This window comes from Equus caballus, chromosome 20, assembly GCF_041296265.1.
Source record: "Equus caballus isolate H_3958 breed thoroughbred chromosome 20, TB-T2T, whole genome shotgun sequence".
In the NCBI taxonomy this organism is placed as follows: Eukaryota; Metazoa; Chordata; class Mammalia; order Perissodactyla; family Equidae; genus Equus; species Equus caballus.
The window spans coordinates 43,853,041-43,876,274 of record NC_091703.1 but is presented as its reverse complement, the minus strand read 5'-3'; the positions used below and the strand labels follow the sequence as shown (position 1 = coordinate 43,876,274).

Sequence of the window (23,234 nt, the reverse complement as noted above, 5' to 3'; positions counted from 1 at the left end):
CTTCCTCAGTAAAAAAAGAAGCTAATTGCCTATTAATAGGCAATTAGGACATCGATACCTTATAAGCAGATTTCCCATGCCTTTTGTTTCACCCTCAGTCACAGTTCTTGTTTTCAGAGAAGGGAAAAGAAATTCAAAAGTAATGTCAGAAGAAAATATTTTACGAAGGTCAAAACCAGGGTGGGAAGTCTGCATGGGAGAGCTGGTATCCTGTGTCGCCTAGAGAAGTCCTGGGTTAAGCCTCACCATACAAAGTCATGGCGTGGTTTATAGCCTGGGACATCCCTATTCCTGGGATTTGCTCACTGTCCATAATAGCTTGTAAATGTGCAAGTTCCTCAAAAGACCTGGTCACACAAAAACCACACCACTTCTTTTATTAATGTTGCTGTTTTTCTTTCTTAAAAAAAAACAAAACCAACTTAACATAAAATGTGTTTTTGGACATTTTTCAAAGATTTGGCAGACCTTCAGTCTGAGGCTCTTTACCTTAAGCAGCCCATTTGGGGCAGAATTGGGACCTTCAGCCCCACGATGCCCAGTGCCCATATATGGTCGCCATTTCTCCTCTTGCAGCTCACTTTCCTCTTTCCCGAGAGCAGCCTTAGAGAGAGAGAGAGGCATGGCTTAAGTGATTTACAGCATGAGGAGTGTATATGAGGAGTGTATTTTGAGTCCTCAGAGGCCTTGCGCAGTAGGATTGGTTGGTGTCAAATGTTGTCCAGCTCCAAGTGGTGTTAGGAAGTCAGACATGTCCCGGATGGCCATACATGTCACTGCTGTCTCTTGGTGGCAGCAGGCAGACCTTAGTGAGAGAACAGAAAGCATGTTACCGAGAGCCCCACTGGCCCCAAACAATGACGAGTTTTCTTTTTGAGCTAAGGTTTCTGTGTGCCTTGCTCAACAAGTCCCTGAATTTCTCCTCTGTAGTCTCCTGTGCTTTCTAGTTTACCCAGAATTGGATTTGTTTCATTTTTTGGTGTGGTTCACACAGAAAGCCCCAGAAGAGATCTGCTTTAACTGTTCTCTTGAGTTAAGAGAACAGTTGGGAAGGTTAAATCCTGTTCTGTCATTTTTAAAAGATGGAAGAAGAAATGTGAGGCAAGTTTTCTTTAACCAATGCCCATCTCTTGGGAGTATTTTAATTAAGAAGAATTGTTCTTTTTGGCTTTTAGATTATAACTCTACTTCATGCCAACATTTTTTTTTTTTTAACTTGGTACATTTTGACCTTTCCCTTCAGGAGCATGAGCAACTCAGTACATGGACGCATGTTCATGTGTCCAGATAATACAATTATGTACACTAATGGAAGGAGGCTTATAATGTGGCACATGTCCAATAAGATTTTATTTTAAAATAATTTGACTTAGAAATGGATTTTTCCCCTCACAGATTTATCTTTTACTTCTGTTTAGATTAGTATAAGATACAGCCCTCATTAGCCAAAATTAAAAGCTCTTTTTAATCCCTCTTGAAATGCTTGATTTTTATAGCAAATTCAGCTACCTAGTTATTTGACTTTATGAAAAATAAACAACACACACAGATCCCTGAGGACTTGCTAGTTAGGCAGCTAGAAGAAGTGGCCCCCGACTGTGAAATATGTTTAAGAAGAAAGCGTACTGGAGTTAAAATTAAGCTAGCAGTCATCATCCTATAGAGTCTATGTAGAGTTTATAATTACAGTGATAGTACCTACATTGACAAAATCGTCAAAAAATTTAAAAGTTAATTCTGTATTTCCAGAGGTCACCCTTAGAAATCTGTTTTTATTACTACTCATCACCACGCAGAGTGGTGTCTTCTTTTATGTGAAGGGAGTACCAACCATTGTCTCACTGAATTCAGTCAGTGGGTCCTACTCTTTGTAAGGAATGGCTGAAAATTGTGAGTTCGCAGATTGGCGAATGCTCAGCTTAAGAATCATCAGGCCCCCTGTGTGCATGCCCAATAGCAAACGCCTGCCACCGTCAAGATCTGGAACATCGATGTTGCCGAAACGTGTCTATGAAGTGACATCTTCTCTTGAGTATTAAGAGTAAGAGGCACCAAAAATCAATGGAATATCTTCATGGAAGCTGGCTGCATTCGTGTTTTATTAATATGTGAGTTGTTCCAGAATTAGAGCTGGATAAGAGGGTGATGGAGACCCTCTCTCTGTTGCTGGAGGATTTTGATCAGTAACTGAGCCCTTGTAAAGGGACTTTGTCATAGCATTTCTGTGGGAGCAAACTAGATCAGACCAAATTCAAAAAAGGATGGTGAAGGATCCTTTACCCTCTTTCCTGAGGGTAATTGGTCTGTTTCTGTAAGAGTCTAATTTACCCTCAGCAAGAGGCCAAATTGGCCTTAATTGTGTCCTAATTATTTGCTTAAATAGCTAATCTTTACTTCCTGTTCTCCGATCACCTCCTGATATCTGTAGGTGGCTACTTCTTAGCTGCCACCTAATGTATAAACATTGTTTTAACCCTTTAAACATTCCTGCATAGAAGAACTTGTTGCTGTATTATCCCCATTCCCACATTCAGCCTTCTGTGAGTTCTGCTGAGGTCTTCTCAACATAAGAAAAATGTTCTTGCATTGCACATTCACACAGCAATTATTGATCTCCCTCAAAGTGGAACCACTTGTTTGAAAAGATGAAAGCTGCTCTCGCCAAAAAAAATGTTGAATACAAATCTATTTTGGGAATTTCCAGAGTACCAAAAATGAAAAAAAGTGCTCCTGAAGAAATGAAAAATCTGCTTTTGAGAAAAATGGAATGATAAGATTACAAATGGTGGGAGCAGGGCATCTAGGAGGTGTCCAGGGCTTAGAAAGTCCAGACGCATGTACATGGGGGCATGCCCGGGGGATTGAACTATCTTCTCTGAGGTTGTTTGGGAACAGGTCCTTGCACCATCTAAATCCTCCTATGGACAGTCACTGTGTCATCAGAGCTTTCAGATATCTGTCATCCTTGAGCATTCCAAGTCATGGGGAAAGTTAGTTTGACATAAAAGGGTAGGAGGGAAAAGGATTTAGGGAGAACGATTTAAAGGAAAGAGAAGAGGAGACGGGATCTACTGAAATGTTTTTACAATGAACCCAAAGCAGAGAAATGAAATCCTTCCAGAGGAAAATCAAACATACTGCTCGTTCCACCTGACCTCAAGCCTTCCACCCAAGCCGACAGTTAGTGGAGCGATGGTGCCATGCATGACTCACGTGAGGCTGAGCCCGGTCGCCTATTTGAGGATGTCCGCCAGCTTCTCCTCGTAGTACAGGAAGTTCTCCTGAATGTCCTCCCAGGGCTCAAAGGTCTTGGATTCGCCCTCTTCTTGCTCCACAAAATTCTGCCAGACGTACTCGAAGTCCTGGGGCTTCATGATGCGCAGTCTGCAGCCGGCCTCCTTCAGCTTCTTCAGAGCCGCCTGGATCTCGGGCTCCTCCCACATGAAGAGTCGCCCCACCAGAATGAGCAGGCGCAGATTCTTGGTCTTGCTGAGGGTTTTGATAATGCGGTCAGCGCAGGCCGCGCAAGGGCTGGAGGACACGTACCAGGTGACGTTGTACCGCAGGGCCGGGTCAAAGGCCGGCATGATGGTGTTGAAGAAGGCTTCCTCCGCGTGGGCAGCGGCGTGCTCGTCCTCTAGGTAGCCCCGGGACGCCTGCACTTGGCCTCCCTTGCTCTGCGCCTCAACCACGTAGCAGAGGAAGGTCTTGTTCCTCCCAGAACTGTACTCCACATTCCGGAACTGAAACTTGAAGAAGTTGACAGGGAGCCGCTCCCTGTGGGTCAAGGAGACAAAGGGACAGGGAAGAAGGGAGAATGATGAGTTCTTGTTTCTACGACCAGCCTGGAGGAGGTAGCTCTCCAAGATCAGTACCTCAGAGCTATATTCATGCTTACTATTAAAATGGGCCTTGCCTACGCTAACACCAGTGACAAAAAGTCATGAAAGAATCCAGAAGGGTTTATCTGGAGGAAAGGAGAGAATTTCGAGTGAGGTGTGCATTCTGGTCACCCCATTGGGAAGGGTCTCCAAACACTCCACCATCACTCCCAGCACACAACACACTCCTACATTTCTAAATCAGTCAATCTTTAACCCGGCTATACGTTAGAAACACCTAGAGACTCCACACACGTCAATGCCTGCACCCAACACCAAACCAATTAAATCAGAACATGTGGGGTGGGGGCAGGCATCAGCATTTTTTTCAAAAGCTCTCCAGATGATTCTAATATGTGGCCAGGTTTGAAAAGCACTGTGCAAATAGTAATTTTACCAAGTAGCAAGCTTGTAAAATTTCTCATGACAGCAAGACCAAGATTTTGCAAAACATTTGATGCTTTCATTTTTCCTCCTTGTCACTCATGTACATTGCATCTTAGGTATGGAATGGTCTACAACTTGCAGTCCCATGCTCTCCTGGTGACTTTTTCTCAGGTCTGTCTTTTCCCTCAAGTTGAAAGAAGGGTTGTTACATCACTATCCAAGAAACTTTATCTTTGAGGTCAGACTGTCTAAGGGCATCTTGATATGATTTAGCTTGTATATAGTATTGAGTCATTTCAAAATTGTAAAAGACTTGGCCTTTGCCCTCCAGATGCTTGTAATCTAGCAGCTAGATTGTAGCTAGACAGAGAAGATGTCGATAAGATAGCTGAGACTTCTAGTAGTCAGGTAGAGTGGAGGACGTATGATAAAGGTTCTCCTTGATTCAGGAGGTAAGAGAGAATTGTTACATGTTCTTAAGTAAAGAAAGGCACAATAAAATGATGTGCCCGGAACAGTGGCTTAAGCAGATAGAGTGAAGCTGGGGAAAAGCCTAAAATTTAGAAAGCCCCCTTGGTGTCTGAGGACACCAGACTTGGTGATGAATATGCCCAGTGGCTTCAAAGGGGAGGTGGATAATTAAGAAACGAAAGCAGCAGAAAAAGGCCAGGTTTTGGGAAAGCTTGGTAGTAATAAGAAGAAGAGAAAAAAGAAGAGGTGCTAGGGAGGGCATCACAGTTGAAGGTTGTTTTTATCTTTATGTGGACGTGTGTGTTTTTCTAAAATAGGGAAGATATGTGAAGGTTTGAAGGCCAAGAAGAATGAGGAGGCTGTCACAGGAGAGATTGACTATGTCAGAAGGAGAGGAGGGGCTGAGTACCAGCTGCAGAGGCTGAATGTTTTCTTTTTAAAAATGTAATCTCCGTGGCTGCCCCAGAAGATGCCCTATGGCAACCATTAACTCTGCTGTCGCTTCTCTACACCCCTCCCCTCTCCCCAGAGAGGTCACCCAACTCCCTGGGCTGCAGGGGAATCCCTGGTGTCCCAGGGCCTGGGCTCCTTAGGGCTAAGCAGCAGGTGCCAGAGAGTCGAGGAAACTTGAGCTGTCTCCCTGCAGTGCTCTGCTCGCTCCAGCACCACGTTTTTTCCACCCAACTTTCCATGCTCCTTGCTGTCAAGTTCAGTTTCCACTGTGGAGACGGATGTGTTTGAGGACCCAGCCCTGGGATTCCTTTGGGTACTATATTTAGCTCTCTAAGTCCCTCTGTCCCTGGTTGGATGTGTTTATTATTTACTTAACATTCTGGGAGAATGGATGGCCTGATGACTCCCTTCTCCTCTTTCACTCCTGCCGGGAATTCACGTATAGTGAGCTCTGCCCAGTAAAACTCACCCCACCAGACCACTCCTGAACTCTGCCCAGTTGCTAAATGCACCTTCACCTCCTGAAGTGGCTTTTGCCTCCTGAGAAGCACAGAGCTTACCCTTCTTGCCCAAACCCTATTTTGCTCTTTAAGACCTTTGGCCAGACCATCCCCCTCCCCAAGTCCAATCCAGAGCTACCTGTATGATAGATTCTCAGGTGGAACCCTTGGAAGTATTCATGGCTACTTGGTTGGCTTGGGGGCTTCAGCCAGAGCTGCCCATGTGGTCCCTCAGATTTCCTTCTGGAACCTCCAAAAGTATTGCTTCAACCTTGCCAAGTACCGCCCAGCCAAGAGTATGAATTTGGCCCAGCATGCAATCACAAGTTGGCTGGATGGTCTGAGACGGCTGCTTCTCTCAGCCCCTCTTAAGCTCTGATGTTTTTCCCTCCTCCTCTTTCCTAGGCAAGAGGAGAGGACCCAGAGAAACCTGAAACCCAAGGGAGAGAAAGAAAGTTGACCTCCCTATAAATATCAGTTTCCAACCCCTCCAGCCAGCAGCCCCAAGGTCTGCTCCATCCCTTGGCAGGGCCTCTGGACTACGTGCCTCGGAAAGGGAAGTGCTTTCAAGGGGCAAAGGGAAGTCACGGAAGGTCTAGGCTCCCAGTCTTCCGTTTGGGCTTGCTCAGAGACTGAGCTTACTTGGCTTCTCAATGGGCTTCTTGGTTTTCTAGAAGGAGCGTAAAGGTTGATTGAGGTTCTCTGGGACTCCCACAGGCTGAAACAGTCATGCCCTGGGGGGAAACCAGGAGAACAGAGGTGGTAGAAGTCTGAAATTTCTCCAGGGAGCTAGACAACATGGCCATCTCTGGTGATATTACAGAATCACAAAGTCAGTCAACACTGTTATGACCACTAGTGGAAGGAAGGAAATAGTGACATTAATATCCTGGATAATCACATCATCTTTTTTTTTTTTTTCTAGTAGCATGATATACCTGAGTAACATATTTACTTATATTGTAGCCCTTTACTCTCAACTCCAGCAGATATTTTACTGCTAAAGTGGAATGTGTGTGTGTGTGTGTGTGTGTTGCAGTGGTGATCAGGAGAGAGATACCAATGGTAGATTTCTTCACCTGGACTCAGTCACTTCTACAGGCACAGAAACCAACAGCATTATTCCTACTCCCTCCCCCTAGCCTTAGACAGCACCTCTTTAAGCACCAATTCCTGTACTTTTTGCAAACAAGGTCATTCACACTTCATCTGCTTAGAACCAGGCTGCTGGGCATCGCAATTCCCTTGGCAGGAAACCAAGAATCCTAAATCTAAAAGTTGAGAGGATGGTCTGCTTGATGGAGGGAGAAGGGAGGTGAGTAAATGTGATCATATATGTATTTTTCTCCTGTTCACATTAAGAAACATTTGCATTTCCTAAGCATACGTCTATACAGTGAAAGGAAGCCAACTGGAGGACAGTAGAAGCTGATCTAAGATTAAACATTTGCTCCAAAATAATCCATGGAATGGGACATCTTCTCACAGGGAACTGAGTGTTGACTGATCCAGCTTTCTTCTCTAGGCCTTTCATGACCTGCTTGAAAGAGGCAGAATTGCCCGTTTCAGCTTCCTTTTCCCTTTTTCAGACCACTTTCAAAGTGGATGCTAAGGAGTGGGCATAGCCAGAAGGAGGAGTGTGGATAAGCAGAGAGTTCTATCAGCCAGACTTCCTGGAGCTGAGTGCTTGCTCCAGATTTGCAGTTCTGGAAGGGAGTCTGCTGGCGGCCAGCCCTGAGCCCACCCCTTCTCCCTGGGAAGCACCATCTTCACACCTTCCAACAACGCTCCGTGGAGGCCAGGTGGCCAGAGTCAGTGGCTGTTTTCTATTCTTTATGGAGCACTCCTCCCCAGCACGCTCCAGGGTCCAGGGCAAGGAGTGAGGGGGTTGTGGCATTAACAGTGGTGTCGAAGGTCCCTCACTCCTTGCCCATCCCTTCTCCCCTGAACCCTGCCTCTTCTCTGTTCTTCACGTGGCTGAAGTAAACTACTGGGAGCTAAAGAAGTGGGTGAAAGGAGAATCACTGCCTGTGCCACTTATCTCTGTTCCGTGATAACCGAGATAACGTGATAGCAGGTTTAGCTTTACGCACAAGCACACACAACACACCAGAGACAAAGACAAACACTCATCGAGGGGTCCTGCCAGGCAGAGCTGCAGTCACTCATCACGGGGGTGGAGGGATGAGGAGACGACGATTCTGGTGCCCAGAGCTTTCCTGTGGCTGCTGGTTCAGAGGAAGCAGGGACCAGCAAAGGTCCTTTAAGCCTGGCGCTCCTGGCCCTCCACACATCCCGAACGCCCCTCCTCAAGAGGCCCTCCCCCCTTAACTCCCCATCCGAGGCCTGGTGGAGAGCCCAACACGCTCCCTCATCAGTTCGTTCAGTTCTTCAACAAATATTTCTTGAGTACCTATTAGAAGCTGGTACTGTTCTTGGCGCTAGAGATAAAGCAGTTAAAAGGCAAAGTCCCTGTCCTCGTGGAGGTTAAATACTAGTGGGGAGAACGGGCAGTGAATAAACTATCCCTCTTCAGTAAATATTTGTTGAATATAAAAAGACTCCTCTTTATGGCTTTTTTAGACACAGTGTGGTGATTTGGAGTCAGACAGTCCTGGGGGTCACGCCCTACTCCATCCACTAACTTTGGGCAAATTACTCATCCCTCTGAGGCTTGGTTTCCTCATCTGAAAGAGTGATCAGCCTCTCAGGTTTGGGGCAGTGGTCGACGCTCAAGAAATTAAACCTAGTAGTGATGGATGGTGCCTTCTCCCGGCCTCACACCTCACCCCACAGAGCTTGGTCTTAAGCACTACCAAACCTTCTCTACTCTTCCTCTTGTTTTCAGAGGGTTCTCTCTTTCAGCGATGTGCTGGTTTTAACATCCAGCTTTCTGAAAGAAGAAAGCCCTGGTTTCTAACTTGTGTTGATTTCTGTAAACACTCCCACTACGGAGATTTCAAGAAACCAACATGAAGTCGCTGAATGCAGGGCTGGGAAGAGATGCACACAATCGACTCAGCCAGCATGAGCTGACTTGGGCACACCACCTCAGTTTTAGACCTTTTTCTAGCACTTTCCACTGCATTATTTTGTTAACGTTCTTAGGTCTGTTCTCTATCCTGAGTGCCCTATTCAAACCAGAATCACAACAAGCAGGGCGTCTCTCTCCTTATTATTGCCTGACTCCCTCCTTGCCTCACACTGTGTCCTGGAAAGCTGCTAGCTCTTCTGGTAGTTTGTGGCCCAAACTGAAGGAGTGGTGGGGATAGACCCATCCCCCGGGAGGGTCCAGCTGGGAGAGGAGCTGACCCCTTTGCCTCCGGGGCATCAGTAGAGAGAAGGGGAGGAAAGCTCTTCCCTCATCCTGTCCCTGCACAGACACTGCTGCACCTCTGGGCTATTTTAAGCCGTCTGTTTACCCGGAGGGGCCCAGGAGATAGAGCTCCACAGCTGTTACTTGTGGCCGGGAAACACTCAGGGCTCCACCTCCCTCCAGAGCGGCTCTCAGAGCACCCAGGAAGCTGCGCGCTGTGCCTCATTTCTCAGCCTTGGGCAATGGAAGCCTCTGAGCCTCGCTACCTCATAGATGGAGATGGGTGGAGCTCTGCATGGGAAACCTGGGACCCAGAGTGAATAAGGGACCAGTGGAAAGGACGCTTGGCTGGAGTCAGAAGACTTGCCACTTAGTGGTTCTGTGGCCTTGAACAAGTCACTCAATCTCCTTGATTGAGTCACTTAGCTTCCCCATCTGTCGTGTGGCAATAATGTGTCTCCCTCTCCTAGCATTGTGTGAAAGTATGCTGTAGTGAGAAAGCCCTGGACAAATTTAAGTGACATCAGGGGTTTTATCCTTTCAAACCCACCACCCTGAGACCCCAAGGCCTGTTCAACTCAACAGCCACAGTCTAACTCTGTTCTGGACCTGGCCTGCCCTGTGCTGGGGAGATCACGACACAGAGTGGAGTGTGTGCACGTGCCTGTGTGTGTGACCAAGGGCAGCCTGGACCAGCACGCTTAGGTGTCAGAAAAGGAATCGAGGACTTTCCTCACCTGGCGGCCTACACTCTCCCTCTGCCTATATTAATCTGTGCCCTGCTGCTCCTTCAGTCCTTTGAAAAAAGTGGCATTAGCTCTTTGGGCCAGGGCCTCTTACCTGAACTCTTGCCTCAGGAACTAGGATGCATTTTCTCTTAGGTTCTCTTAGAAATCCTAAAGTATCTGAGCTGCAAGGGATCTTAGGAATCAACTAGTGTCACTTCGTCATGTTACAAATGAAAAAACAGGCTGGGACTGGAAAACCCCTTGCCAAGCTTGAACAGCAGTCCAAATTGCCACCCAGGGCTCCTTCTGCCCCTTGACATCGCGCCTCCATTCTTCTGGAAGTTTCTGCTGGTGTGGCCCCTACTCTGCCTGTCTCATTGTTGGAGACTCCCAGGAAGAGAAACTTGGGGCTCCAGAAGGAAATGTGGCCCCACGTATCCCCGTCTTATTCTTTGCTCAGGAACTTAGCAGGGTCTTCTGCTCAGGGGACAGAGAGGGAAGAGGAGGAAAGCTACTTGGCTTCATGCCCACAGATGACATAATCTGGACAAGACAGAGGGCCCCTGTTTGTACCCCCCTCTTTGGAGCCTCTAGACCCTTCGCTCTGGGTCCTGGCTCCTCCGGGCTGTGGCTGAGGGTGTTGGAACCCCTTCTCTGTCCAGAAGCTCCTGGCCCTGGCCTGTGTTACCTGCACTGTAACTTCTCTGTTTCCCTGGGGGTGGGGGTGGAGGTGGACAGGCCCTGTGGAGATGCAGAAAAGATTCAACAAGAAAAACATTGCTTCTCACTCCGCCGTGGGAAAGGAGGGATCTGTGTCCCCTGTCTCAGGATCTTCTACTCCAGACAGAAGCTCTCAAGAAAGAGTGAGACATAGAGACAGAGGAGAGGCCCACGCAGAAGCAGAGAGGAGAGCTGAGGGGGAAGGTCCTTTGACTGGGGCCATATTTAAATGCATCAGTGTCATCCTACCTTCTTAGCAAACTCCCTGGGACTAAACAGCTTCTACTCAGAAAGGCAGCTGACGTCCCAATACCAGGAGGCCTGTGGGGGGGTGGTTCAGGCTCTGAGCTCCATGGAGCTCCTCCTACCTCCCTTGATTAGAGGGTCCAGGGTGTCACCCCGAGAAACCAAGAGATAGGCTGCGGGTCCCCTGCAGCCCCTACCCTGCACACCTGTGCACTCTCGAGGCTGCAGGATTGTGACCGTGACCCCTGCTGCTGCCCTCCTAGTTCCCCAGCCTGCCCCACCCCAGCACACTCTTCCAGGCAGGAGGACCCCGGCCCACACCCGGCTCTCACCCTGTGACGATCTCGAAGGGTGGCAGCTCGATCAGTTCCTTCAGCTTCTCAGGGTCGTCCAGGTCCTCCAGATCCTCGCCGTTCTGGGAGGTGGGCGCAGCGGCCTCAGGGGACTCTTCTTTCTGGGCCATGGAGAGGCTGTGGCTCAGGAGTCACTGAGAAAGGAGAGGTGGATGTTGGGGCCAGGGGCTGGCAGCAGAATCCCAAGCAGCTGTCAGCAGCTAAATCTGCCCGGGGATGACGGAAGGGGACCGGGCAGGCCAGGCTGACTGTGCTCACCCCCGGGCCCCAGGCTTTATAACCAGAGCCCTCCTGCCCCTCCCCCCGTCCTCTCTCTCTCTATCTTTTTTTAATTGAGTGACGGGTGGGTGCGGGCTGAGGGGAATGGAAAATCTGGCCATTAGTATCCCCTATTTATCAGTAGGCAAAGACAGGAAGCTGGCAGATGGGGATATCTTGGCCTGCTCTCCCTCCCCCCCAGCTCACACAATATTCATATTCTCCCCCTCCCTCATCTTATATCCTCCCCTTTGTTTCCCACTCAACTTTCCCAACTCCACTGGGGGGTTGTGGAAGGGGCCCAGGGCGGCCATCCTCTCAGAGGTTTAAGCAGGACGAGGCTTGTGCTGGAAGCGGGTGGTGGCAGCAAGGAGACCTAGGCCAGTTTGGTGGGGGAAACTTGGGATCAGGAGGGGAGGGTCCTGGGATGGCCCAGGTCAGAACTGCTGATCTAGAAAGAAACTGGGAGTTGTTCCTCAAAGGGAGCGGACGCCGATCTGCCTGTTACAGACACATAATGCCGTGTCAAATCGACTGGGAGCCTCCAATGGCAACAATGCTGTCATTTACTAAGCTTTGAGTTTTGGAAATAGGCCAGGCAGTGGGTTTAGTGGTTTACATGTGGAATTGGACTTAATGCTCTCACCAGCCCTGGGGGACAATGTGTGTTATCCTCATGTTACACGAAAGGAAACTGAGACTCATGGAAGGTTCAGGGCTTTGCTTAAGGTCATAGGCCCCTAAGAGGCAGAGCCAGGATTAAAACCCAGGCCTTTTTACTCAAGAGGCCAAACATTCAACCACCATGCTATGTTGCCTCTCAGTCAGTCCTTTATTCATTCAACAAACATTTATTGAGCATCTGATATATGCCAGGTGCTGTTGCAGGTACTGGGGAAATGGCAAAGAACAAAACAAATGAAAACCCCTGCCTCACAGAGCTTGGGAGAGTTGAACAACTAACAGGATAAGAAATATATGTGGTATGTTTGGTGGTGCTAAGTGCTAAGGGGAAAAGGCAGGGAAAGTGGACAGCGTGGCAAGGGATGGGGTTATGTTTTTATTAGGGTGGCTGGGGAAGGACTTTGAAAATGTGACAATTGGGAGAAGATCTGAAGGAGATGAGGGAAATAATCATGTGGCTATCTAAGGGGAAGGTGTTCCAAGAAGAGGAAGAGTAGGTGCAAAGGCCCTGAGGTGGGGGCATCCCTGGTCTATGTGAGGAACGAGCAAGGATACCTGTGTGACTAGAGCGATAAACAAGTGCTAAATAGGTGGGGGCCTCATGGGCATTACAAGGACCTTGGCTTTTTCTCTGAGTGATATGGGAAGCCACTGTCCTTGAACAGATGAGACACATGGTCCAATTTATATTTTTACGGGATCACCTATGCTGCTTTGTTGAGAATAGTCTAAAAGTGGGAAAGAACAGAAGCAGAGGGGCCAGTTAGAAGCCTGTTGAACCTAATGAGAGATGACTGGTGCCCCTAGAAAAATCCTTGAGCTGGAACAGCATCGAAAGATGGCCAGATGATTTTTCCAGTTCCCATGATGGCTTAGCAGGAGCCACAAGTTTTCAAGTTTGGGGCAGTGCAAACACTCTAGAACATTCTCAGGGCAATGGAAGGGTGGGGTCAGAGTCACCTACAGGTTGAAAGCAAGGAAGCTAAGAACACTGGGGACCTGGCCTGAACACAGCTCCCAGTGGCGTTGGGTGGGGCGGTGAGGAGGCAGGGTTCCCCTTCCGGGTCTGACTAGAGGGTAGGAGTCAGAGGGTTTGGCGGGTTTGGGGCTCTCTCCTCCAGAGAGTTCTGAGCAGCACGGGGCCCCGTGAGTAAGACGCCCAAGCATTTTGATTCACCTGGGACAGTCTTAGTTTATACCTACTGTCCAGGCCAAATTACTACTAGCGCCCCTTTCACTGCCCAAAGTGTCCTAGTGTAGACAATACACTATATGGTCACCCTATCCATTGGGCGTATTACTAAGAGCATGCTTATCCAGAGATTGTTTTCTTCAGGCATTTTTCCAGGGGTGTAACACAGGGTGGTGGTAGTAGTGCCTGTGTCCACACAGAAAAGGCAGCGATAGCTGATCTGCAGCAAACAGACAGTATTATTATTATCATCGTCACACAAACACACGGCATTTAAATGCAAAGAGTTCACGTCATGCTTTTGTTTGATCAACGTTTGTCGAGGGCTCCTATGTGCCAGGCAAGAACACAGAGATGAGTGCGGTGCTGCCTGCCCCGGGACTCCCAGTCTTTATGACCTTTGGGGCATTCCTCAGGCACTCGAGCGTGCGTTATCTCAGTCAGTCCTCACACCAATCTCACACTGGCCGCCTTTTCCAAGTAAGGGACCTGTGGCTCAGCAAGGCGAAGCGCTGTGCACAAGGTCACGCGAGGATTTGAGTCCAGGTCTTCTGAGCCTACGTCGGCCTTATTTCCAGGGCTGCACCCGGCCAGCTCTGATGAATACATCTCTAACACGTTATCACCGTGTCCCTCTCCCGCTTCCGGTCACAGCTAAAGTGACGTGCTTGGGTCAGCTGAAGAAAACTAAAATGTCTGCGGGGGTGGGGAGAAGCAAGGAGGAGGATCCTTTTAATTCACTCTTCTCCCACAGGAAAGGCTTCCATCTTGAGGAAGCTTCTTATATTTTGGCTGTCTATAACCCTGCATTGGGAGGGGGAAAAAATCTATGTTCATATCCCCATCTCAACCCTTCACTCACTGTATGATCTTGGCCAAATCACTTAGCATCTCTGGGCCTCAGTTTCCCACCTGTGACACAGGCCAAGCTATTGCTCTCTATTCCAGGTTGGTCAGAGGGATGAGAATGAGGAAGCAGGGCTGGCTCCCGCAGACCCGCTGGGTGGAAATGAACAGTGCAGTGAACATTTTCGGACTCTGAGTCATGTTGGGAGATGGTGCAGAGGTGGTCCCAGGCTGGTCCTCTTTGAAGAGGTGACTCCTCACTCCCTCCACCCCGTCTAGTTTTTCCTTTGACACTTGGGAGAGTGCCTTGGGCCTTCCCCTGGACTAATGATTGACAGCTTCCTTTTCCACTGCTCCTTTCCAGCCTCCCCCTGCTGGCCCCCCATCCCCGGAGGCCCTCTGACTGCTCTGGCTATTTATGGCACCTCCTGGGGGCCTGAATTCCTGCTTGGTCCCTGGCTCTCCTTTCCAAGTCAGACCAGTTTCCCTGGCAGGCCCCAGAGTGCAGCAGCTAATCTGAGGGATCAGGTGTGGGGAGCCTGACTCCTCCCCCTGCAGCTGCCACTCTCCTCTTTTTAGGGCAGGTGTTCCCCATGGTAACACGTCTGGGTAAGTTTCTATCAGTACGCCCCTCCTGCAAAGGATGAAAATGGGAAATAAGGTATTTAGTTCAAGGTCACACAAGGAGTCAGTGGGGTGCTGGGATTTGAACCCAGGTCTATGAGCCTCCAAGCTCCATGTGTTATGCTGCCTGGAATTCATTGAGAGTTGACACTAGCACAGCCCTTACTGGGGGCCTGACGCTGCTCGAGCAAGTTCGTGTAAATTAACTTACTGCTCACAAGAATGTGGGGGTACTATTATCCTTATTCTATTGGTGAGGAAATTGAGACTAGAGAGGTTAAGTGACTTGCCCAAGGTCACACAGCTAATGAGAGCAGAGCTGTGTGCTTCCAGAGTCATGCTCCAACCTCTTTACCGTCTAATCCCTACTGCTGCCAGCACCCCTGAGGCCAGGCTCTGAGGGAGGAGGGGAGAGAAGGGGACTAGAGGAGAAGTTCTTGCAAGGAGATGGAGCTCTGGAAGCAACTGGTCTATGAGGGTGTGTGTGTGTGTTTAGGAATAGAGGCACCAGCCATCTGGTGAGTGGGGACAAAAACCACAAAGGGCATTCTCTCAATTTGTCTCTGCAGGCCACAGCCACCTTCTGTCAAGCGGCAGTGGCTGGACAGAGCTGGGTTAGGCCCAGGACACACTGCAGCCTGCCTCTCCCTGTCCCATTTCCCATGGTCATTTCAGAAAACATTCGGAGGTTTGTAGAAGGTGGCTGAGGAGGAGGGGACAGGGTCAGGCATGGCCGGATGCCGAGCTGCCCTCCCTGGGAAGGAGTGGAGAGGCCAGGAGGGGGGCTGGCGGAAAATAGAAACCTCACCAGGGGAAGGTTTAAATTCTCGCTCTGTGAAAGAAGACACCTCGGGAGCACGTCGATGGAGTGGGCGCTTTACGTGCAGGAACAGCTGGGACCCCAACAGCCCGTTGCCCCAGAGACCCAGCCTGGGTGTCCCCACCCCCGGTCACTACCGAGACGAGGTACACAAACAACAGGCCACGGGCACCAGACACCCCCTGGCGGGCGAGAGCCTGCACCCTCCAGCAACCGCTCTGTTGACATAAACACGGGGGTGTCCAGAGCCTTGGCTGGGTGGGGGGTGGGGGCTGGGGGCCTCCCAGAGTCTGAGACTGGTATCGGAGAAGGCACCAGAATCACAGGGCAGGCCAGGGGTTTCAGTCCTCTCCTGTGCGGGACGCAATGCTCGACTTGCATGCTGCCCCGGGGAAAATGGTGACACCTCGGACTTTAGTCCTGGTGGCTGCGGTCCTCTGTTCCAGCGGCCACTCCTGGTGCCGCCCAGCTCCCGCAGCTGGCACACTTGAGTCTTTGAGGAAAATGATCCGATAAGAATCAGGCACATTAAGGTGACTAATAGTGTTTCTTTTTTCTTTTTTGTTTTTTACCTGCATGAACTAAAATTTATTTTTATCATCACTTAACCGCTATTATATTTTGTTTTTTCATGGAGTTTTCTGATATTTCTGGTAATGGCATGACAATACAGATATTGCAAAGCACAGGGAAAAATTCCAAGAAAAGTACCTTTAGTTAAATAATGGCTATAGAGTATCTAGGTTCATACTTACATACATAGGCTATCCTAAGAGAGTCACAGATTTTTTGAAATGTGTACAAGGGTTTGATTTTTTCACTTGCTATATTGCCTTGTCTCACAAGAGGCACTAGTAATATAAACAAACTAATGGCTAAACTAACAATTATAGTTACCAGTAAATGAGAATGTGCTAGGCCCCTTACATTCATTATTGTATTATGACAATCAAACAAGATGAATGTTCATGACTTCACTTGAAAGATATGGAAACTAAACCTCAGAGATTTTAGGTGACTAATAGCGTTTCTTTTTGAAGGGGTGTTTGCAGGGCCAGAGAACCTACTGGGAGAAAGTGATAAACTTAACAATCAACTTTTGAGAGGAGAATTCTAGCCCTTCGAATGAGAAATGGGCTGGGTGGGGCAGTGGAGGGGATAGGAGCTTTTCTGGTCCTCCCTGGAGCAGATAATGTCTGGCTGGGCTGGGGGACCTTGACGATATGGACGCTAGAAGGACGAATGATGCTGAATAGACACGATTGAGGCTCCTGGTGTGACAAAGAGGGCTTTTCCTGGCCTGGACGCTGGAAGAGGGAGCCTAAGTGGGTGAAAGGTCCTTGAAAGCTAGGGAGGGGGAAGGGCCCTTGGTGGACTCTCCCCGAGGATAAAAGAAGGAGGTCCAGATCTGAGGGGTTCCGATCAAAGCCAGGCTCTGTTTGGACGGGTAACTTATGCACCACTAATTAGGATCAGCAATAAATCCTTAAAGCAGAAGGGTCGTAGGCTTCCACTGGGGCCTCACCTCTCCCTGCCCAGAGGGAGGAGGGGCCACAGATGCACAGAGAAAACACTTCCTGCACTCTGCTCCCCGGCCCCAGCCAGCCGACTAGCCCTCATCCACTGGCCAAACCCCTATCTGTCCGCCCTGTCGTGTCCCCCTGTATGTCTCCATTCTGCAGACACTGGCAAAGGAAGGAGGAGGGACTGGGATACAGCAGAACGACACATCCTGCCTCCTGGGGTTGCTGTTTACCTGGCACCACTCCCCACCTCTCCAGACATTGGGTGGGAGATCTGCACAGTCTGAGAAGAGCTTTTCTCTCCCCCGACCCACTGAGCAGATCGTGTCCAGACACCACTGCCCAAGGGCAGAGAAGCACACCCGCGATTTGGATGGTGGAATCCTGAGATATATCTGGCAAAGACAGGAGGCAGCTCCGACTCTATTTAGGCACAACCCTGGGTAACAAGAGCGGAAGGCAGTGTGTGCTCAGGACTAGGAGGTGGGGCAGAGGAAGGCCAAGAGGCCCAGGCAGGTGGGGAGACGGCAGGATTAGAGGCTCCCGTCCAGGGACCAGGGAGCCGGTGCAGAGGAGGATTTTAAGGATGATTTTGGGGTCAGAGGATGAGAGTTTAGGGTTGGGATCCTGCCCTTTCCGGCTGTTTCTGCACAAAGCCAGGAAGCCCTTTGGTTTGGCTCAGGCCATGTCAGACGGTCATGCTATTCCAGGGCTTGGGGCACTGCCCAAATCAAGCTTCCTTCTAGGGTCAAGTACCCAAAACTAGAGGCATCTGGACCCCTGGGTTGTGGCATCAGTTCACCTGGGGAGGTCAAAGTCACACGACAGGCACGGTGCATCTTGGAGGGTCAGTTTAACTTCTAGAATTAGTTGGCAAGGTGAATAAGATTGGTAGAAAGTATTTATAATGCCCTTATGAGATGATGATGATAATGACAGATACTTCTGGAGTGTTCACTTGCCCAAGGTCACACAGCGATAGTGCAGCCGGGATAAGAACCCGTGCAGTGTGCTGCCAAGCCCATCCTTAGTCAGTATTTATGGGTTATGTTTATACGTTTAAAACAGTTACATGTATAAATGGTGTTATACATTCAACCAAAAGCAGCCTTTAATAATTTGATTGAGGTGAAGACAAAATCCACATGAATATATAAGATAAAGAGCCAGTCATTGTGTGCATGTGGCGCTGGTCAGGCTAGCCCACAGACCTGGAGGGAGGCCCCTGCTCTCCTGGCTCTTCAGGAGTTTGGGAAGAACTGTGGGGTCTTGGAGCAGGGCGGGGCTCTGACTGTAGTGTGACTCGGACCCTGCCTGCTTCTTGAACAGGCTGCTCCAGGGCTCCCCTCCTACAACAGCTAACATTTCTTAAGCACTTCTTCTGTGCCAGACTCCTTTTTACTCATTTATTCCTCCCAACAATTCTATGAGGTCCCCATTTTACAGATGAGGAAAATGAAGCACAGACAGTGATGTAAGTTGCACCCAGTTAGCAATTAATAAACGAAAGGATCCATGCCCAGGTTGGTCTGTCTCCAGGGCCAGAACTGCAAGCCACTGCACCCCATGGCTCTCATGCCCCTAGATGAGCTGATCCCGTGGGCCTGGAGCAGGCCTGGAGTCCAGGCCTTCGACAAGTGCCCCAGGAGGTCACGGGCCACGCTTTGGGAAGCACTGCCCTACGGCTGCTGTTCTCAATCTGGCTGCACATTAGAACCACCTGAGAAGTTTCAAAAACTACTAATGCCCTTCCTTCTCCTGAAGAGAGGTTTTTTCAGTTGGTCCAGAGGAGGGTGCAGGTGTTGGTGGGATGCTGGTCATCATTTTCTTTCAATGGGACAATGTGTTCATTTATTCAGTCAATCAATCGGCAAAGATGTGTGAACACCTACTGTGCCCTGCTGTGTGCAGTGGGTGGGGATACACAGGTGGGTGGGACACTGTGTGTGCCCTCCAGGAGCGCAGGTGCCTGCCTGCCTCGCTGGGCAGAGCGCGCCCTTAGGACGAGGGGAGGATGCAGACCCACCTGCTTGCTCCCGCTTGATGAGCTCCAGAAAGAGCCAGTCTCCTTTGTAGTGTCCTGAAGCTGCTTCTTGCCCCCGCCACCGTGTGGTCCTTACTCCCACCTGAGAGGGCATAGTTAGTTCCAGCCCCAGAACTCAGCTTACAGCACCATAGGTCATCAAAGCGAAAAGGACCCTGAGAGACCATCCGTGCCTAGAGCGCTCAGATTTTAGTGAGCAGCTGACAAAAGTGCTGGCGTCTTGTTAAATCTAAAGACGCCTGGAGCCCACCCCAAAGCTTCTGATTCATAGGTCTTGGGCGGGGTTGAGGAATATGCATTTTTAATGAGCTCCCAAATGGCTCTGGTACACACTCAGCAGGCTCTCAGGGGGTTCTCAGGGGGCTGCCCATGAGGAGGCCCTGAGGAGTTTTAAAAACACTGATGCCCAGGCCCGTCCTTAGAGAGGCTGGTCAACAGTTTTAAAAGCTCCCTCTGTGATCCCATCATGCAGTAGGGGGAGACCCCCTACCGCAAGGCGTCTGGGTCTTCCAGCAGGCTTTGTCCAGGATTTGGAGAGGCAGCCCCAGGGACAGTCACTCCTTGCTACCATCATGGCTTTGAAATAAGAGGAGGGAAGAGATGAAAACAAAACAGCCATGAGAAGGTTTAGAAGGAGAGAAGCAAGAGAGAAGCCTGGACACGCAGCTCCTACTGAATTCACTCCTCACCACCCCGAGGCTGACATCTCTTTTTTTCCAAGTTTTTTTTTTATTATAATAGTAATTAATTGATGTAAAAAACTGAAAGTATGAGGATATGGAAACAAAAATAAAAAATGATCTATTATCTTACTTAGAGATAATCTCATAAGGTCTTTGTATGACATATGTAATGTATAATATAATGCATCATATAACCATACTATATATTATATATAAATTAATATAACAGGTATAATACATAATATATAAACTTGACATTATAAGATTTTTTTACTTTATCTTTATCTTCTTTTCTTTTTTTATCTTCTTTTCTGTTTGGCTTTTATGTAACTTTTCAACATATTTTGTTTTTCAGGTAATTAAAAATGTAAGTCTTAAATTTTTTGGCCAGTTTAGGGAGAGTATGTGAGTGGAGTGGAGATGCTGTGCCCACCCTCCCCGCACATGCGTTCACACATTCATCCATGAGTGCACACGCGCATACACGGACGGACACTTCTCTCCCTGCTCTGCAACCCTGCACATCACATCATCAACATACACTCCACATCACACCCTTTAAGTCAGTAACAGGATTTTGCTAATTGATATTACTAAATATTTACTGATACAGGGTTTAATAATTTATATTAAGTGCAAAATAAGTTTCCTCCCTCTTTCCCATTTCTCTGAAACCTAATGAAAACTGGCAGCAGAGCTCCCAGGACAGTGGCCACATTGAGATGTGCCACCTACAAGGACTCATCAGTTCCTGGCCACCTGCCCCTCCTCCGCCCTCCCTGCCCCAGCCCTACAGCCGGCCTGGAAGCTCGTCCATCCCTACCACAGGGGAGGCCAGCCTCCCGCCTCTCAGTGGCTCTTCTCCCCCGTGGGCTGAGGCTGGTGCTCTGGACAAAGGCTTTCCCTCCACAGGCGGTAGGCAATGGACGCGGTCACGGTGAGCCAGGCCAGGTAGGGCAGCAGGAGCAGGGCGGCCAGCTTGTTGACGGGGTGCCAGATCAGCGCTGTGCTCACCACCAGCCCGTAGAGCAGCAGCAGGAGCAGGAGGGCCTGGGCAGAGCGCGGGGCGTTCAGGCATGCTGCCCTGAGAACCAGCGCTGGACCTTTCTGCAGCGCTTGGGACCCAGCGAGCCAAGTTCCCGGGGCTCTGTGCATTCCACAGGGGCTCAGAGACATCTGCCCACCCGCTCCCTGCCTGCGCCTGGTTGATCTGCTGTGTTATCTGCTTCTGGGGGCCTGCTGGTCTCACCTTCCCTCTGCTACTCCCACTGCCGAGCCCTGTGCGCCTTACCAGACCAGGGGTGTGGGCTACAAAAAAGAGAGTCAGGACGGTCCAGCTGAGGGTGAGCTGCGCAGCATAGAGGCCGAGAGGCAGAGCCAGGGGCTGCCTGAAGCCCCCTCCCAGGTCCTTCCACACCAGGTAGGAGGCATACCTGAAGAGAGATGGTGGCAGAAACACTCAGAGAGAGGGCGTTCCATAGCAAGTGGAGGAAGCCCTCTGGCATAAGGACTCTTGTTACTAAGAGGGAACCCTTGTGAGCCGAAATGGGGGCAAGTGGGTCTAGGCATCATTCGAAGGTCAGCAGGGAGGTGGCAGGAGGAGTTCGGCACGGTGAGGTGGGGGCGAGGAGACTTGGGGAGGGTGGAAGAGGACGGCTGTCTGGCATCCAAGGCAGGCGCAGAGGGGACCCTCCCTAAGAGGCAAGATGGGGTGCCGTTCCTTTTGAGTCCAGCGTGCCACAGTACTTCAGGGGGACTGTTCGCACCCCAGCAGGCGTGAGAAACGGGTGCTCACCCCTTGACGGAGTAGATAGTTGTCCACACAAGCAACAAGACTTTGTAGGACGGGCACCAGGAGAGCTTCCTCGGGCTGTCACACCAACCAGACATCTGATGATGGGCGAGCAGCCAGACCACAATGAGCCCCACCTGGGGAAGGGCCACAAGGATGGCCCCTTGAGGCCTCATCCTCCTCCAGGGGGCAGAATCTGGGGAGGCAGAGAACATGCTAATGGTGAGGCTTTCCCTGTGTGTCACCGTCTGTCCTCACCTCCTCCCAACACTATTCCCTGGCCTGCGCCCCTCAGAGGTCTAGTCACAGAGGCCATCCCCCTCCTTGGGCCAGCTCCTTCCTGCTCCTCTGAGCCCACACCACCTTGCCCCTTTTTCTGGCTTCTGTGCACTTATTTCCTCCACACCACTCATTTGGCACTTGGAGGAGACTGTCCGCTATTGATAACTACTTTGGAGCGAAGGGCTCCCCTCCCCCAACAAGTATCTGACTCCTGGAGTTCGGGTCCAGATGTGACCGGTCTTCTCTGTTTCCCACAGTAGGCGGCACTTGGCCAGACCCAGAGGAGGCCCTCGGCGGGGACAGTGTCTTAGACTGAACTCAACCAAGCTGACACAACCAACCTAGAAGGACCATGTTCTGAAGGCAGGAGCCAGAGATCCCTGGGGGTCTTCTCTAGTCAAGGATGGGCCAACCCATCTGCCCCGGGCTTATCTCACTACACCAGACTGGCAGACTCCATGGGCCCTCCCAGCCCCAGCTCCTGTCCCACTTCAAACCCAGCCGAGTGACACTGTGGGTTCCTTTCTCTGAAGACTTAGCTCCTGTTTATCACAGGGGCTGGGGGAGCTTCCCCCTCCATCTCTCCACTTCCAGAGGGTCAGGGCCTCAAACACAAGCACCTAGATTTCTTGTGGCCTCACTTCTCAAGGAAACAACTGCCTGGTTTTTGATTAAAAAGTTGCCATGCTCATTTACGTGTTGCTTTGTGTGTCATTCATTTGTGGGATGATGCACAGACCCTCCTCTAACTGAGATCCCCACCCAATGTCACTCTTCTCATTTGCACGTGATATTTCAGCCTCCTCCCCATGAGTGACAGGATTGGAAGTAAAAAAAAAAAAAATGTGGTTATTCTCAGTGTCCTGGAGTGACTGCCCACTCCATCCTTTCCTGTCCAGGGCCCCTGACCATGTCCTGGAGGTTCCAGGCACAGGGCTGACCAGCCTGCCTGCCTGTGCATCTTTCCATTCATGTTCTTCTGCTCCTTCCTATCCATTTGTCCATCTTCTGCCTTCCTGTCTCCCTCTCTGTGTTTTCTACTTTTCTGTCCAGTGTGGGAGGTCCCCCTCCTCACCCCATCCTCTTTTCTCCTGTACTCCACAACTCCCACTGCCCCCTTATTCCCAGGCCTGTGTCCCCTTACCTCAGGCAGCACACCTCCCGGACTGGGTCCCCGATGATATACAAAGTGTGGAAGGCAGAGGAGGGTGGGGGACAGTGGGAAGGGTGGAGCTCCCAGCCTTTCTCCAATGACAAGGGTGGTGACATTGGCTGGGGAGTCCAGGTTGTTACTTGCATGGCTCTGAGGGGTCCCTCTCAGCAGGGGTCCCCTGGTCTGCTAGACCTTGGGCCCCTGATGGAACAGCTGACGTTTTGGCACTGTGAGACCTGGGTCTCCTGAGACAGCTTAGCCCCAGGCTGCACGGCTAC

The 23,234-nt window shown here is 50.1% G+C and overlaps 2 protein-coding genes and 1 long non-coding RNA gene across 6 annotated transcripts; 1 reads left to right on the top strand and 2 right to left on the bottom strand.

The window, feature by feature from the left end:
* Positions 1-351: 351 nt before the first annotated feature.
* Positions 352-11,845, bottom strand: APOBEC2 (apolipoprotein B mRNA editing enzyme catalytic subunit 2). The gene is made up of 3 exons (XM_001500838.5): positions 11,035-11,845; positions 3,214-3,777; positions 352-805 (listed from the first exon to the last, which is right to left on the bottom strand). Exons 1-2 carry the CDS (start codon positions 11,163-11,165, stop codon positions 3,234-3,236), a joined length of 675 nt encoding a protein of 224 aa, XP_001500888.1. The 5' UTR covers positions 11,166-11,845; the 3' UTR covers positions 352-805; positions 3,214-3,233.
* Positions 11,846-15,764: 3,919 nt separating this feature from the next.
* Positions 15,765-22,498, top strand: LOC138919516 (uncharacterized). The gene is made up of 2 exons (XR_011429729.1): positions 15,765-16,012; positions 22,061-22,498. It is a non-coding gene; the product is annotated as an uncharacterized lncRNA (long non-coding RNA).
* On the bottom strand, positions 19,333-23,010 carry TSPO2 (translocator protein 2). 4 transcript variants are annotated; one of them, XM_070244552.1, is made up of 5 exons: positions 22,948-23,010; positions 21,525-21,717; positions 21,021-21,162; positions 20,553-20,779; positions 19,333-19,622 (listed from the first exon to the last, which is right to left on the bottom strand). In XM_070244552.1, the coding sequence occupies exons 2-4, from the start codon at positions 21,695-21,697 to the stop codon at positions 20,579-20,581; spliced, it is 516 nt and encodes a 171-aa protein (XP_070100653.1). In that variant the 5' UTR covers positions 21,698-21,717; positions 22,948-23,010; the 3' UTR covers positions 19,333-19,622; positions 20,553-20,578. The 4 variants fall into 4 exon arrangements, with proteins under 4 accessions (XP_070100653.1, XP_070100651.1, XP_070100652.1 ...); XM_070244550.1 differs by lacking the exon at positions 22,948-23,010 and having other exon boundaries at positions 19,493-19,622; positions 21,525-21,795; XM_070244551.1 differs by lacking the exon at positions 19,333-19,622 and having other exon boundaries at positions 20,341-20,779.
* Between the last annotated feature and the right edge of the window lie 224 nt (positions 23,011-23,234).